The sequence below is a fragment of the Scyliorhinus torazame genome, chromosome 4 (assembly GCF_047496885.1).
Source record: "Scyliorhinus torazame isolate Kashiwa2021f chromosome 4, sScyTor2.1, whole genome shotgun sequence".
NCBI lineage: Eukaryota > Metazoa > Chordata > Chondrichthyes > Carcharhiniformes > Scyliorhinidae > Scyliorhinus > Scyliorhinus torazame.
Genome location: NC_092710.1, coordinates 281,059,387 through 281,074,936, shown reverse-complemented (window position 1 = coordinate 281,074,936; position 15,550 = coordinate 281,059,387). Strand labels below are relative to the sequence as shown.

The following is a 15,550-nucleotide window of genomic DNA, read 5'->3' as shown; positions in this document are numbered from 1 at the left end:
AAAACGGTCCTGCTCAACAACATTTCCATTAACATAAAACCTGAGAACATAAAGGTGGCACGGTTGTTTTTCAAAGTTTAATTTGTGGAGATTAGCTTTGAGAGCTAAATGTACTTACACACCGCATAGTTTGCACACATTGGTGGTCACAGGGGAGTTAGGGACATTTCCTTTTTTGTGAAAGAAAGAACGTGATTTTTTTTTTGTTCACTTTTTATTGAATATTCATCTTAATATCCAGTGTTGTATTCCCCACTCTGTAGGACATGACTGAACTTGCAGGCTCAGGTGGCCCTCCCTTCTATGCATTGTAAATAACATTGTCTGAGAACACTCTCAGCAGCGGTAATTGAAATGTAATAGGTGAACTCAAAACCCTGTAAGGGCAGCACAGTAGCACAAGTGGCTAGCACTATGGCTTCACAGCGCCCGGATCCCAGGTTCGATTCTCTGCTGGGTCACTGTCTGTGCGGAGTCTGCACGTTCTCCCCGTGTCTGCGTGGGCTTCCTCCGGGTGCTAAGGAGGTTAGGAGCGGTTATTGGGTTACAGGGATAGGGTGGAAGTGAGGGCTGAAGTGGGTCGGTGCAGACTCGATGGGCCGAATGCCCTCCTTCTGCACCGTATGCGCTATGACCCTGCCAGCACTTTGACGTGGACACACATTTGAACAACACTGCCTTTTAGGACACTCATTTTGTTTTTACCTTTACTGACTGTCCCCACCCCTACACCCCTCATAGATCACCAGGAGGTCAAGTCCTTACTCTTCACCCCACCCTCCCGGCCACCCAACTACACAACTACCTTCACCACTGGCTCATCCTTGCTGGTCCCAAGCTTCCATAAAAGCTGCAATTCTCTTGCTCCCCTCCCCCCGTGCTGTAGGGTTGGGAAAGCCGCTGAACGTACACACAACTGCATAAAACTAACTGATGTGTGCAACCTTTAAATGATCATGAACCGGGTGCCACGAGATTCTCATGCCTGCTGACTTTTTCTCAAGTTTTGCACTAATGAGTATTCATGGCAGGCAAATGTATTACAAATACAAACCTGCCACAAACCAACATGAGGCTCAACACACTGCAAACATATTACTGACTTTATCTCAACATATCACCCGCCATTGAGAAATTGAAGTTTCGCATCCTGCCTAATTAAGTCTGCATAACACATTTTACCCCCTTGCAGGCTCCATAAATTGACAATCCCATGATGCACACATGAATAAAGTGAAACCAATTCCTTTCCTAATCTAAAGACTTTAAGGACAATTATAGCACCTCAAATGCTACACCAATTGAAACCAAGTAACTCTGTACTGAGGACGAGTCCTTCTGGTCTCACAAGAGTTTGGTTATTTTAACATCCTGTATCCTTGTACATCAGCTTCAAAGGAAAACCAGTCTGTTTATTGAGTTTATAGTCGTGTGTACTTTAGATTGAATGTCAAACTGTCCATCTTTCAAATCAAACTGTTGTACTTTGAAGCATATTTAAAATAATATGTATTAATGTGTTGTACTTCTTTTCCTGTTTAATTTAGAATGGATTGTTTAACTTTAGACCATCTGTACGTCCAGTTCCTCTTGAAGTTCACATTCATGGCTTTCCAGGCCAGCATTATTGTCCTCGCATGGCCAGTATGAACAAGCCAACATTCCAAGGTAAATTTTAGGATTTCAAACGTAGGAAAACAACCTTTAAATTGTCTAACCGTACTTATTTGGCTCTTTAGGGTGCACAATAGCATAGTGGTTAGCACTGTCGCTTCACAGCTCCAGGGTCAAAGGTACGATTCTCAGGTAGGATAGCTTGAATGAGTCAACATAGGTGATATTGTTTTAATTAGATCTCTACTTTTAAGAGCAGATTATGTTTGCAGGCTGTCTGCATGAATGAGTGTCTATTATAAGAAGGAAAATATGGACTAAAAACACCCACAAAACCTGAGACTCTCCATGCAATTGTTTCAACCATCAGGATTGAGTCACAACTAATGATCCCTCTGTACAATCCATGGCTCGTAGCACTTCGTGAGACTTATTTTTCCAATTACACAATAAAAATTAATTTGTTTGAGCTTGAAGTACTGAAGAAATGCAGTGTGTCATAATTGTTTTGAAACCTCATGTTTCCTTTCGGATGTGTATTTTAAATTTAAAAGAAATTAGCGCTCATGATTTCCATGTGGTAGTGCGAATCACCACTCACCTAATGTCAAATCCAATGAGTAATCCAATTTGAACTTTAAAGATCAACATGTAACACTTGTCAATATAGAATTTACAGTGCAGAAGGAGGCTATTTGGCCCATCGGGTCTGCACCGGCCCTTGGAAAGAGCACCTTACCCAAGCCCACCCCCCCATCCAATCCCAGTAACCCCACCCAACCTTTTTGGACACTAAAGGGCAATTTAGCATGGCCAATCCACCTAACCTGCACATCTTTGGACTGTGGGAGGAAACCGGAGCACCCGGAGGAAACCCACGCAGACACAGGGAGAAAGTGCAAACTCCACACATACGGTGACCCAAGCCGGGAATCGAACCTGTGACCCTGGTTCTGTGAAGCAACTGTGCTAACCACTGTGCTATATCGTATTTAAATTAAAAAGAAATTAGCGCACGTGATTTCCATATCATAATTTAAGGGATAATTTAAAATTATCACCAATATCATAAGTCAAACCAAGTTGAACCCAAACCAAACCAAAACCTCCAACTTTCACCTCTGATTGTCACCAGTTACAGCATGAAGAACTAACTCCAGTGATAGGGGACTTTGCCAATTGTAAATAAAACATACCATGCCAATTTTCAACCCCGTTGCCTTTTTTTTAAATAAATGCTGTCTGGATAGAATGCATATTGGCTTGATCAAGGAGGACAATGTTAGGTTGTAAAGAAACTGAAGATTTGATACTGAGATGTGAAAGTGCCCATAATGTTTCGCTAACAAGCACTTATTAATTCCATTGAGAATACATTTTGTATTGATTAAGTATTAACTGAAAAAATAAATTCTCAAATGTTGTAACTATTGTGTTATCAAGTTGACAGTTGCAGATCATTTTAGGTCAGGCTAATTACAGCTGTGTGACTGAGCTAATTAGTTGTATGACATGAATGTGTGTATTGATTGTGTGAAGAAGGCCGGCCATGTCTCCTCAGATTAATTACAAGCTGACAGTCGCAAAGTACTAAACATTAATGAACAATAAATCTGTCCCAGCCTATTCAACCACACCTGTTCCTAAATCACCAACAAGCCATTATATGTTGACATTTACAAATTGTTCCGATAGTTTATTATTTTTTTCAACAGCTATTCGGAGCCATTCCCCTTCCAAGCCTGTGCTGATCTTTGTGTCATCCAGACGTCAGACTCGCCTCACAGCTTTGGATTTGATAGCCTTTCTAGCAGCAGAGGATGACCCTAAGCAGTGGCTGCACATGGATGAGCGAGAGGTACAATCCTCAATCTGAAATGTGAATCGTTTTACCCATTCTTTAGTTTTTTCAAAAGGTTGAATTATTAATACCAATGTTTTCAGGGTGAGCAGCGTGGATGCACAGATTTTCCCTGTAAATATGCCTCTTGTTGTGTCAGCACTGTTGGGGCATTGAGTGTACCCGCTATCTGCATTCTGATACCAAACTCATCAATTTACAGATGGGATTTTGCTTATTCATCAATCATAGGTTAATAGTTTTAACAATCAGAGTTTGATGCTCTTTAATATCATAACTCCATTCTTGTTTTCTTTTCTTTTATCAATCTATCCTAACTATCTGAAGTTTACAGTAAAATTTGTAGGGGTACTGGATATGCAGCACAATCCAGCAGTTTATTGAATTTAATACCAGTGGAAAACTTGAAGACAAAACAATAGCTATAAAAACTGTGTATTCATTTGACAAATCAACAGTTCCCAGTACCACTGGATTTTGCCAGAATATGTCTGCTGACATGTGTTCTTCAATTTTGTTTTACTTTTTCTAAAGGAACATGAGGAGGTTTATGGCACAGAAGGAAGCCATTCAGCCCATTGTGCCCATGCCAGTCAAAATCCAGTCTAATCTCATATTCTAGCTCTTGGTTCCCATCCCTGTAGGTTACAGTACCTCAAACCCTCAAGGGCATATCCAAGTCTGTTTTAAATGCAATGAGGATTCTTCCTCTACCACCCATTTGGTTCCAACTCACACCCGCCTCTGGGCAGAAAAATTATCCCTTAAATTTCCTCTAATCCTACTGCCAATTATTTTAAATCTATTGTATGGAATTCTTTGCAAATGGAAACAGGTCTTTCCTGTCTGGACCCCTCAATTTTATACTACCTTAATTAAATCCCTCCTCAGTCTCTTCTGTTAACAAAGAAAACAACTTGGTGAGGAGTGGGCGGAACGACTCCCCGCTTTTTCCATTCCTTGTTTGACCACAACAGGTGTTTTAAAACAGGATGTGCACACCCATTCGGTGAGGGTTTAACCGTTTACCTGCTCGACTGTAAAAGACACAGAAACACAAATTCCTTGTTATGTGAAAAGAGAATTGTATTTACGGTGCTTAACCCGGTCAAATAAAAATAACCAAAAATTGCTCTTGACTTTCACACACACATGCACTCCAGGTTCTCGAACACACTTAAAGATATACAGATTTTGTAAACTGTTGACTTGGATGGTTTCATGTTGCGCTCAATGGTTCCTCATGATTTAGCATTGAGACAATTTAAGTATGTTGACAAATGATTTATATTTATTCTTGGGAGTCAGCAGCTGCTAGGATGATGCTTAAAACACTGCCTGCACCATGTGGATCGCCAAACAGCAGACAGGGCTCATACTTGCAGGCTGGGTGGAAAGAGAGAGAGTGTGTCCCAGTCAGGGGTCCTGCTTCTTCAATGTTGATTCTGTTTCTGTTCTGTGGCCTGGAGAAAAGGAGTTTCGTAAACACAAAATAGGGTCAGTTGACTTGTCACATGATCTTACATCTCCAACTGACCAGTGACCAAACATGATCATAGCTAGTGAATTCCAGGTGCATGGATTAGATTAAGGCTGGAAGGGTCTTCTCTTATCCAGAATCTATTGCCAGCAGTGATTATGTCTAATTGTTTGTTCCTCACCCAGGTGCTGTCTGAATGTTCTATGAATGGGTCAGGAGTTGTAGCTCATTCACATTCATCTAAGGTGGTTATCTTTGATGGGTTCTTGCAAAAAGGTTTACTCCATTTTAATGCCTTTGGAATTTTGTGAGGTACAGTCATGCAAATCTCTGGTCCTCCTAGAAATTCCTGTTTCAAGCCTCTGGAATGGTGTTTCAATCCTGTAAAATTCAGAAGGACATGAGAACAAGAGCTGGAGTAGGATATCTGGCCCCTCGCGCCTGCTCCACCATTCAATAAGATCATAGCTGATCTTTTTGTGGACTCAGCTCCACTTACGCGCTCGCTCACCATAACCTTTAATTCCGTTACTCTCCAATAATCTATCTATCTTTCCCTTAAAAACATTCAATGAGGTAGCCTCAACTGCTTCACGGGGCAGGGAATTCCACAGATTCACAATCAATGGTTTTCAGCCAGTAATGACATGGTCATTTTTTGCTATAAAGAATGGCTTTATAACATTCAGCTTACCTAATCCTTCCTATCATAGAATTTACAGTGCAGAAGGAGGCCACTTGCAGTAACACGGAAGTTAGACAAAGGAGAACCAGTGGATGTGATTAATTTAGATTTAGGTAAGATCCTGGCATGGATAGAGGATTGGCTGACTGGCAGAGAGTGGGGATAAAGGGGTCTTTTTCAGGATGGCAGCCGGTGACTAGTGGTGTGCCTCAGGGGTCAGTGCTGGGACCACACCTTTTTACAATATACATTAATGATCTGGAACAAGGTACTGAAGGCACTGTTGCTAAGTTTGCAGATGATACAAAGATCTGTCGAGGGACAGGTAGTATTAAGGAAGCAAGGGGGCTGCAAAAGGACTTGGACAAACTAGGAGAGTGGGCAATGAAGTGGCAAATGAAATACAATGAAGGATGAGAGGGGATCTTATTGAAACTTAAAAGATACTGCGAGGCCTGGATAGAGTGGACGTGGAGAGGATGTTTACACTTGTAGGAAAAACTAGAACCAGTGGACAACATCTCAGACTAAAGGGAGGATCCTTTAAAACCGAGATGAGGAGGAATTTCTTCAGCCAGAGGGTGGTGAATGTGGAACTTTTTGCCGCAGAAGGCTGTGGAGGCCAAATCACTGAGTGTTTTTAAGACAGAGATAGATAGGTTCTTGATTAATTAGGGGATCAGGGGTTATGGGGAGAAGGCAGGAGAATGGGGATGAGAAAATATCAGCCATGATTGAAAGGCGGAGAAGACTCGATGGGCCGAGTGGCCTAATTCTGTTCCCATGTCTTATGGTCTTAACACACAAGCATGGCAACACGCAGACCTGCTCCTCGCTTTGGCGATGCCCACCTGACCAGGCTTTTTGCCACCATCGATGAGAGAGGGGTCGGTGGGCCAGCAGCAGGGCCACCAATACCGCCTGGGAGGCAGTGGCAGCGGCTGTCAGTGCGGGCAGCATGACAAGAGGGACCAGTGTCTAATGTCAGAAGAGGACCAATGACCTCCAAACTGCAAGGGTACGTTACCGCCACCCCTTAAATTCCCCCCCCCCCCCCACCGCCAAAATCACTGTGGCTGATACCTTGCATCCTCCCACATCCGATTTATGCTTGTTCCTCAGCATCACCTGGCACAAACCACCACAACCTCTTCATGTCCAGTTGCAGTGCCCATACATGTCACCCAGGTCCATCAAGCCTCACAATTCCCTCTCTTTGTTGCCGCAGGAGAAGATATCCCATAATAGGCAGGAAAGGATCAAGACGGGCGTGGCGGGGTCCCAGAGATCGGAGTCCTCACCCCCTATGAGGAATGGGCCCTGATAATTGTGGGTTAACAAGGAGAGAGTAGTCAACGACAGCGAGGTTGGGCCCCGCTGCAGAGGTGAGACTCCACTGCTTCTTCACCCAGATGACCTGTTGGGGACATGTCAGGCAAAACTACCCTTCCCTCTCACTGACCACAAATCCATTCTCTTCACCCCCCACCATCACCACCCAAGAGACTACCTCGAAGGAGAGCTCCAAGGAGACCACCATCGAGGCGTAACAGCTATCGTTCCCACCTTCCACCAGTGCAGAGACACACATTCCTGAGGGCGTCTTTAAGTGGACAGGCTTCTGGGGCACAATCTGGTGAGCACCACACAGTTGCTGATGCCAATCACGTGAAGGGAAGAACATTCAAGGGAGTCAGTAGTCGGAGGTCTGCTGGATTCCAGGACTCTGCTGAGTCCCGTTCAAATGCCGACCCTCTGGACAAGGTTATCCCAGAGCAGATGCAGATGCCAGGACATGGCCATGAGATTCAGGAAGGGATGTCAGCGACATTTCAGCGAGTGCGTAGCTGATTGGAGGAGTTCCAAAGACTACTGGTGCAGGAGATGATGCTGACAGTGTGTGGCGCTGAGGTCAGCACTGCTAGGGTACTGACCGCAGTGGAAAGCCTAGAGTACAAGGTCAGCACCTTGAGTGGTGGTGTGCAAGGCAAGACTCACTCCGTGACAACCATGGCAAAGGGCCTCGACATCATATCTCAGTCGATGAGGGACATGTTCCCAGGTGCAGGTGGACATTGCCGAGTCACTGAGGGCTTCGACGCCATGATGCAGTCAATGGGGAGATGCCAGGACCGGCAGAGCCAGATGACCCAGGGTCTCTGGAGCTCTCTTCCGCTGTCCCATGGTGAACCCCAGGGCCCTAGGGGCACCACCAGGGAGGAGGAAATGATGGCGCCAACCAAGGAGATGACTGCGGTCTCCAGTTATTCCAAATCCCTCCCCCCCCCCTTCAAGGGCAGCGGGCAGAACAGGATGCCATGGCGAAGCCAGTGACACTAATAAGTCGGCCGGGGCCTTCCAGCCCCAGGCCCTCCACCAGATGTCCGCCAGGGGCATCAAAGACCACAGGATGCGAAAAGCAGCAGGCTGCGTCCACCTTTATTGTGCATCCTGGGGACACAGCTAGATGTAGCAGTCGACCACGTAAGACCAAGTAGATTGAGGATCACATTCAGTGATAAACCACGAACAGCAAGCGACCCAGTACTGAACCCTCCAGAACCTGAAAGAGCCTTTCAGTCACAGAAGCACGTTTCAACCATAACCCTTTCTTACAGTATCCGCCAGGACTTAGTTGGTAGTGCACTCGCCACTGAATCACAGGGTTCACTCCAGGGTTTAAACACAAAAATCAAGGTTGATACTCCAGTGCAATGGCGAGTGAGTGCTGCACTGTTGACGGTGCCGTCTTTCAGATGATTTATTAAACTGACGCCTGCTCAAGATACCACAAAACTATTTCGAATTTCTGCCAGGCGTCCTGGCTAATATTTATCTTAGAATGGTTACAGCACAGAAGGAGGTCATTTGGTCTATCATGTCTGTGCTTGCTCTCTGAAGGAGCAATTCACTTGGAGCCACTCCCCCACCTCCTCCCCATAGCCCTACACTTTATACCTTTTCAGATCGTGATCCAATTTCCTCTTGAATGCCTCGATTGAACCTGCCTGCACCACACTCTAAGGCTGTGCAATCCTTATCTTGATCACTTGATGCATGAAAAAGCTTTTTCCTCAGATTGCCGTTGCTTCTTTTCCCAATTATCTTAAATCTGTGGCCTCTGGTTCTTCATCTTTCCACCAGTGGGAACAGTTTCTCCCTCTACTCTGTCCAAACCTTTCATGATTTTGAGTACATTTATAAAATCTCCTTTTATCCTTGTTTTCTCCAAGGTAAACCGTGATCTGCGTAATTGGTTCCAGGGATGAGGAACTTCAGACTCATGAATATGTTTTCTGCCCCAACGTCTTCAAATCCTACCTAAAGTGTGGTGCCCAAAACTGAACATAATGCTCCAGCTGAGGCATAAACCAGTGTTTTATATAAGTTTAACATAATTTCCTTGCTTTTGTGCTCTATGGCCTATTGAGGATGCTGTCTGCTTTACTAAACCCTTCAATGATTTATTCACATATACGTCCAGGGCCCTCTGCTCCTACACCCACTTTAGACACTTTTATTGTCTCCCTCATTTGTTCGTGGATAGCACACTTTTAGACGTGATCACCCCGCAACTTAAGGAAGTGCGGTCAGAGAGGGAAAGGGTGACCACCAGTCAGAGAAAGGGGGGGCAGGCAGATAGTCAGGAAAATGGTGAGGGTGATGGTTCCTCTGGGGAGTGCAGCCAGAGCCAAGTTCACCGCATTGTGGGCAGCTCAGCTGCACAAGGGGGAGGATAACGAGTGGATGAGCAATAGTAGTAGGAGACCCGATAGTGAGGACTGCAGACAGGCATTTTTGCAGCCACAGTCGTGACTCCAGAATGGTGTGGTACTTCCCTGGATATCATTGAATGACTGCAGGACATGCAAGGGCGGCATGGTAGCACAGTGGTTAGCACTGTTGCTTCACAGCGCCAGGGACCTGGTTTCGATTCCCGGCTTGGGCCATTGTCTGTACGGAGTCTGCACGTTCTCCTCATGTCCGCATGGGTTTGCTCCGGTTTCCTCCCACAAGTCCCGAAAGACATGCTTGTTAGGTGAATTGGACATTCTGAATTCTCCCTCAGTGTACCCGAACAGGCGCCAGAGTGTGGCGACGATGGGATTTTCACTGTAACTTCATTGCAGTGTTAATGTAAGCCTACTTGCGACACTAATAAAGATTATTACATGCTGATGGGGGGAGTGTGGATAGGAGAGGTTGTGGTTCATATTGGTACCAATCACATAGGTAGAAAGAGGGATGAGGTCCTGCAAAAAGAATTTAGGGAGCTAGGTATCAGTGGCTGGTGGACAAAGTTTGTTTTTGTGACTGAAAGCCTGTGTCCAGTGATGTACCGCACAGGTTGGTGTTGGGTCCCTTGCTGTTTGTAGTGTACAGCAATGACCTAGGCGCAAATGTAGGGGGTATGATCAGGAAGTTCGCAGGTGGCAAGAAAATTGGTGGTACAGTAAATAGCGAGGTGGAAAGCCTGAGATTACAGGGTGATATAGACAGGCTGGTCAGGTGGGCAGAACAGTGGCAAATGGAATTTAACCCTGAAACGCATGAGGTAATGCATTTTGGGAGGGTAACAAGGCAAGGTAAATATACAATGAACGGTCGGGTGCTAGGAAGTACAGAGGACCAGGGGGACCTTGAGTTCCATGTCCAAAAATCTCTGAAGGACGTAGGACAGGTAGATAAGGTGATGAAGAAGAATTATGGGATATTTCCCTTTATTAGCCGAGAATATAAGAACAGGAAAGTTATGTTGGAGCTGTATAAAACGCTGTTTACGACAGCGCGAGAACAGTACGCAGTTCTGATCGCCACTCTATAGGAAGGATGTGATTGCACTGGAGAGGATGCAGAGGAGATTCACCAGACTGTGATATTTAAAATATCAGCAATATAATTATAGTTATTATGATCATTATGATATAACCTTGGGACTAAGAAATGTGTGTGTGTGCGTGCATGTGTGTGTGTGTTCCACCACCACCATATGCAGAATATTATTATGAGTAGTGCACTTAACTAGTAAAGCTCACGTTCAAATGTGATCTGCTTTAAAAATTATTTTGCATCTTGTTCTGGGAATCAGAGTAATTTGTTACTTAGCCGTGTACAGTGCTGGTTCCCATTTATGAAGACAGCAGGCAGGAATTAAAGTGGGGTGAGGATTGGCGGTTAACACTCTGCAGTCCCACCTTTGGATACTTCTTTAACTCCTGAACTTTATTTGGGAAATTTACCGGATATTGTTGCTTTAAAGTTCAATGGTTGATTGATTACAGCAGCTGCACAGTGTGAATATAAATATAAGTCAAAAGATCCATCAACACTATTGCTGCATTAATTGACCAAGTCAAAAAGATCGGATAACATACAACTGACATTGCTGAGGATGAATGTTATTGCTGTTTAACATATTGCATCATCTCATGCATTAGTCAATACATTAAACCGAATACTGAACACTAGCCAGAAAATGTAGAGCACACATTAGAAGAGAATGGGCTTAAACTGTATAATGCGTTAGTTAGGCCAGTTCCGATCATTAAGATTCAAGGGATGCGCTGTGTGGAAGGCCACGAGACTGATCCCTAATGTCAGAGGACTGAGTCATGAGGGGAAAAAAGCAGAAGAAATGTGAGCTCTTGAAACTTGAAAGCAAAACATGGAAGAGTGTCTTATGGATCATAACTGAGGTTAAAAAGGCAAATCTGGAACTTTACTTTAAATTAATCTGACAGCAGAACAAGAACACAGGTAAGCTCGGGACAAAGGCCATAAAATTATTCGCACAGAAATTATTGATCTAAAATTCAGGTGTGTTTTTAATGTAGATAGTAGAGTCAGAGAATTGAGGAAACTATGGTGGTGGATGGGGTGTAGATGAGTCAGAGAATTGAGGAAACTCTGGAGGTGCATGGGATGTGGGTGTGAGGAAAGCAAATTCTGGGGAAAAATGGCTTTGGGTCAATGCTACAATTTCTTCTCGCCTCCGGCCAATTGTTCCAGAGATATGTTGGGCTTGATGCCAAGAACTTGCGTATCCGTGGTGGGATGCCAAATAAGGTTGTCAAGTGACGAATTATCGGCAAATTTTACGCCGCAGGATATTTCTGTCAGCATCATGCTTTGTCAGCAGCCCAGCAGCAAAGAGGAGCTGGCTTTACAGCAGGCAGTCTGAGCTCTGAGAGAATTGAAGTTTTAAAATGACAAGCCTGCTGCCTTCCGTTGTCACAGCCTTGCCATTGCATGAGGATTTCCTAAAAACACATCTCTCTAATTGTCAAGTGACTAATGTTACCTGATATTGATGGCTCTCCTATTCTTCCCTGCCGCTCCTGTATCTTGGCTCTCAGGAGCACCCTCACTGGTGAGCCAGATAGGGCGACTGGCTTCGCTTGCAGAAGGCCATTGTTATCGAACATAGAACATAAAACCGTGTGTACTTCCGGGGTCTGTATCCCTCTATTCCCACCCTATTTATGTATTCAAGATGCCTTTATCCCTCTATTCCCACCCTATTTATGTATTCAAGATGCCTCCTAAACATTGCTATCGTTCATGTTTCCACCACTTTCCCCGGCAGTGAGTTCTAGCCTTCTAGTCCTTACGAATGCTTCATTTTTCTTTTTGACGAGGCTCACAATATCCCTCATTATCCAAGGTTCCCGAAACTTGCCATACTTATCCCTCATCCTCACAGGAACACGCCGGTCCTGAATTCTTATAAATAAATAAATAAATAATCTTTTTATTGTGACAAGTAGGTTTACATTAACACTGCAATGAAGTGACTTCCGGTTGCGGCGGGGATGAGCTAGCCGCATGTTTCGGCGGCTCCAGCTCCAACGGAACTTCGGGCTCTTTTAAGAGCCCCAACGGGGACTTTGCCGGCCGAAAAACCCGGTGTGAGGTGCGTGGGAAGGGAGTCCCCCCCGAACGACGGAGGGAAAAACCGGCGGCGGCGGCTGCAGCCCGAAGAATCTTCAACCACAAGGTCAGAGGGAGTGGAGAACAAAATGGCGGCGGAGAAATCGCAGGTGGCATGTGGGCCTGAGCAGGACGAGGTTGTGAGACGGTGCATGGATCTGCTGAAGAAGGAGGTAATGACCCCGATGTTACAGGCAATAGAGGGGCTTAAGGAGACTTTAAAGACCCAGGAGACTGAGCTTCGCGTGGTGGAGCAGAAGGTGTCCGGTATTGAGGACGAGGTCCTGGGCCTGGCGGTTAAGACTCGGACGCACGAGGCACTTCATAAAAAGTGTGCTGACAGGATTGAGTCCCTTGAAAATGGAGCGCGAAGGAAGAACCTTAGGATACTAGGTCTCCCGGAGGGTGTGGAAGGAGTGGACTGTGGAGCGTACGCAAGTAAAATGCTGAGCTCACTGATGGGTGCTGAGGCCCCTGCGGGCCCCATGGAGGTGGAGTGGGCAAATCGGATCCCGCGAGAAGACCAAAAGCGGGAGAACCACCGAGGGCGATAATCGTGCGATTCTACCGCCTTAAGGACAGAGAAGAGGTCCTGAGATGGGCTAAAAAGGTGCGGAGTAGCAGATGGGAGAATGCTGTGGTAAGGATCTACCAGGATTGGAGTGCGGAGGTGGCGAGAAGGAGGGCGAGTTCAACCAAGCCAAAGAGGTTTTGCACAAAAAGAAGGTGAAGTTTGGGATGCTGCAGCCGGCAAGACTATGGGTCACGTATCAGGAGAGACACTATTATTTCGAGACGGCGGAGGAAGCATGGTCCTTCATCAATGAAGAGAAACTGGACCGGGACTGATGCTGCAGGGAACTGTTATTGTTGTTATTGTTATTGTTTTTGTTAATGTGATGGTGAAAGTGAATCGAGAAGTAAACAGGGAAGGGGGGGACACTGGGGAAATGTGGGCGCCGGTGAGGGGGGAAAGGCGGGACATAGTCGGAGAATGGGGAAGGAGAGGTGGAGGGGGAAGGGAGCTGCGCCATAAGAGGCGGGTCAGGTAAAGGGATGTTCCTGCGCCAGAATGAATAAGGCGGGAAAACAGGCGCAAGGCGGATGGGAGTTCCCTCACACCGGGTGGGTCGAGGAGCGAGCAGGAGTAGCCGGGGTCAGTTGAAGTCAGCTGACTTATGGAAGTGATATGGGGGGAGCAATCAAGCTAGATAGGGATCTAGCGGGGGGGGGGGGGACAACTGGGTTGCTGCTGCGGAAATCCAAAAGGAAATGGCTAAAGAGTGGGTGGTCAGAGGCGGAATGCGACGCTGGAGGAGCGAGCGCGGAGGCGGGATATGGGACTGGCCTAGAGAAGGTAATGGCTAGTCGACATGGGAGGGGGGCAGGTAGCCCCCCAGTGAGGCTGAACACGTGGAACGTGAGAGGCCTAAATGGACCGGTAAAAAGGGCCCGACGTTCGCGCATTTGAAAGGACTAAGGGCAGACGTGGTTATGCTCCAAGAGACGCACCTAAAGGTGGCGGACCAAGTTAGGCTAAGGAAAGGATGGGTGGGACAGGTGTTCCACTCAGGACTGGACGCAAAGAACAGAGGGGTGGCCGTTTTGGTGGGGAAACGGGTAGCATTTGAAGCAAAGAACATTGTAGCAGATAGTGGAGGTAGATATGTAATGGTGAGTGGTAGGCTGGAGGGAATGGGGGTCGTGTTTGTTAATGTGTATGCCCCAAATTGGCACGATGCGGGGTTCATGAGACGGATGCTGGGGCGTATTCCGTACCTGGAGGCAGGAAATTTGATTTTAGGAGGGGACTTCGATACGGTGCTGGACCCGGGGCTAGATAGATCCAGCTCAAGGACTGGAAGAAGGCCGGCAGTGGCCAAGGTACTTAAGGGGTTTATGGACCAAATGGGGGGAGTGGATCCATGGCGATTTCTTAGACCCAGGGCTAGGGAGTATTCCTTCTTCTCCCACGTCCATAAAGTGTACTCCCGGATAGATTTTTTTGTTTTAGGAAGGTCGTTGATCTCTAAGGTGGAAGAAGCTGAATACTCAGCCATAGCAGTTTCGGACCATGCCCCACATTGGGTGGAACTGGAAGTAGGAGAGGACAGGGAGCAGAGAACACTGGCGATTAGATGTGGGACTGATGGCGGATGAGGGAGTGTGTGCAAGAGTGAGGGGGTGTATTGAGAGATACCTGGAGGTCAATGACGATGGCGAGGTCCCTGTGGGAGTGGTCTGGGAAGCACTAAAAGCGGTGGTCAGAGGAGAGCTGATTTCTATTGGGGCCCACAAAAGGAAAACAGAGGCCAAGGAAAGGGATAGATTACTGGGGGAGATTTTAAGGGTGGACAGGGAATTTGCAGAGACCCCGGAGGAGGAGCTGTACAGGGAGAGGAGACGACTCCAGACCGAGTTTGACCTTCTGACCACCAGAAAGGCGGAGGTACTGTGGAGGAAGGCACGGGGGAGGAGGTATGAATATGGGGAAAAGGCTAGTCGCCTGTTGGCGCACCAACTGCGAAAGAGGGCAGCAGCGAGGGAGATAGGAGGAATTAGGGATGAAAGGGGAGACACTGTGCGAAGGGCAGGAAAGATAAATGAGGTGTTTAAGACCTTTTATGAGGAACTGTATAGGTTTCAGCCCCCAAAGGGAGAGGAGGGGATGCGGCAGTTCCTGGACCAATTGAGGTTCCCGAAAGTGGAGGAGCAGGCGGTGGCAGGCCTGGGGGCGCCGATTGAGGTGGACGAGGTTATTAAGGGACTGGGAAGCATGCAAGCAGGTAAGGCCCCGGGGCCGGACGGGTTCCCGGTGGAATTCTACAGAAAATATGTGGACTTGTTGGCCCCGTTGTTGGCGAGGACGTTCAATGAGGCCAGGGAAGGGGGACTCTACCCCCGACGATGTCGGAGGCGACGATATCGCTAATTTTGAAGAGGGACAAAGATCCGTTGCAGTGTGGGTCCTATAGACCTA

General features: G+C 46.6%; 1 protein-coding gene and 1 long non-coding RNA gene across 5 annotated transcripts in view; one reads left to right on the top strand and one right to left on the bottom strand.

Moving 5' to 3' along the window:
* ascc3 (activating signal cointegrator 1 complex subunit 3) overlaps positions 1 to 15,550 on the top strand; it is an 813,859-nt gene that overhangs the window by 600,830 nt on the left and 197,479 nt on the right. For all 4 annotated transcript variants that reach the window (XM_072499844.1, XM_072499840.1, XM_072499842.1 and 1 more), the window contains 2 exons: positions 1,548 to 1,668; positions 3,330 to 3,472. In XM_072499844.1, the coding sequence (XP_072355945.1) occupies positions 1,548 to 1,668; positions 3,330 to 3,472 (264 nt within the window). The remainder of the gene's footprint in view (positions 1 to 1,547; positions 1,669 to 3,329; positions 3,473 to 15,550) is intronic.
* LOC140410975 (uncharacterized) overlaps positions 4,745 to 15,550 on the bottom strand; it is a 251,362-nt gene continuing 240,556 nt past the window's right edge. Inside the window, exon 4 of the long non-coding RNA XR_011940771.1 lies at positions 4,745 to 5,336. This is a non-coding gene — a long non-coding RNA (uncharacterized lncRNA). The remainder of the gene's footprint in view (positions 5,337 to 15,550) is intronic.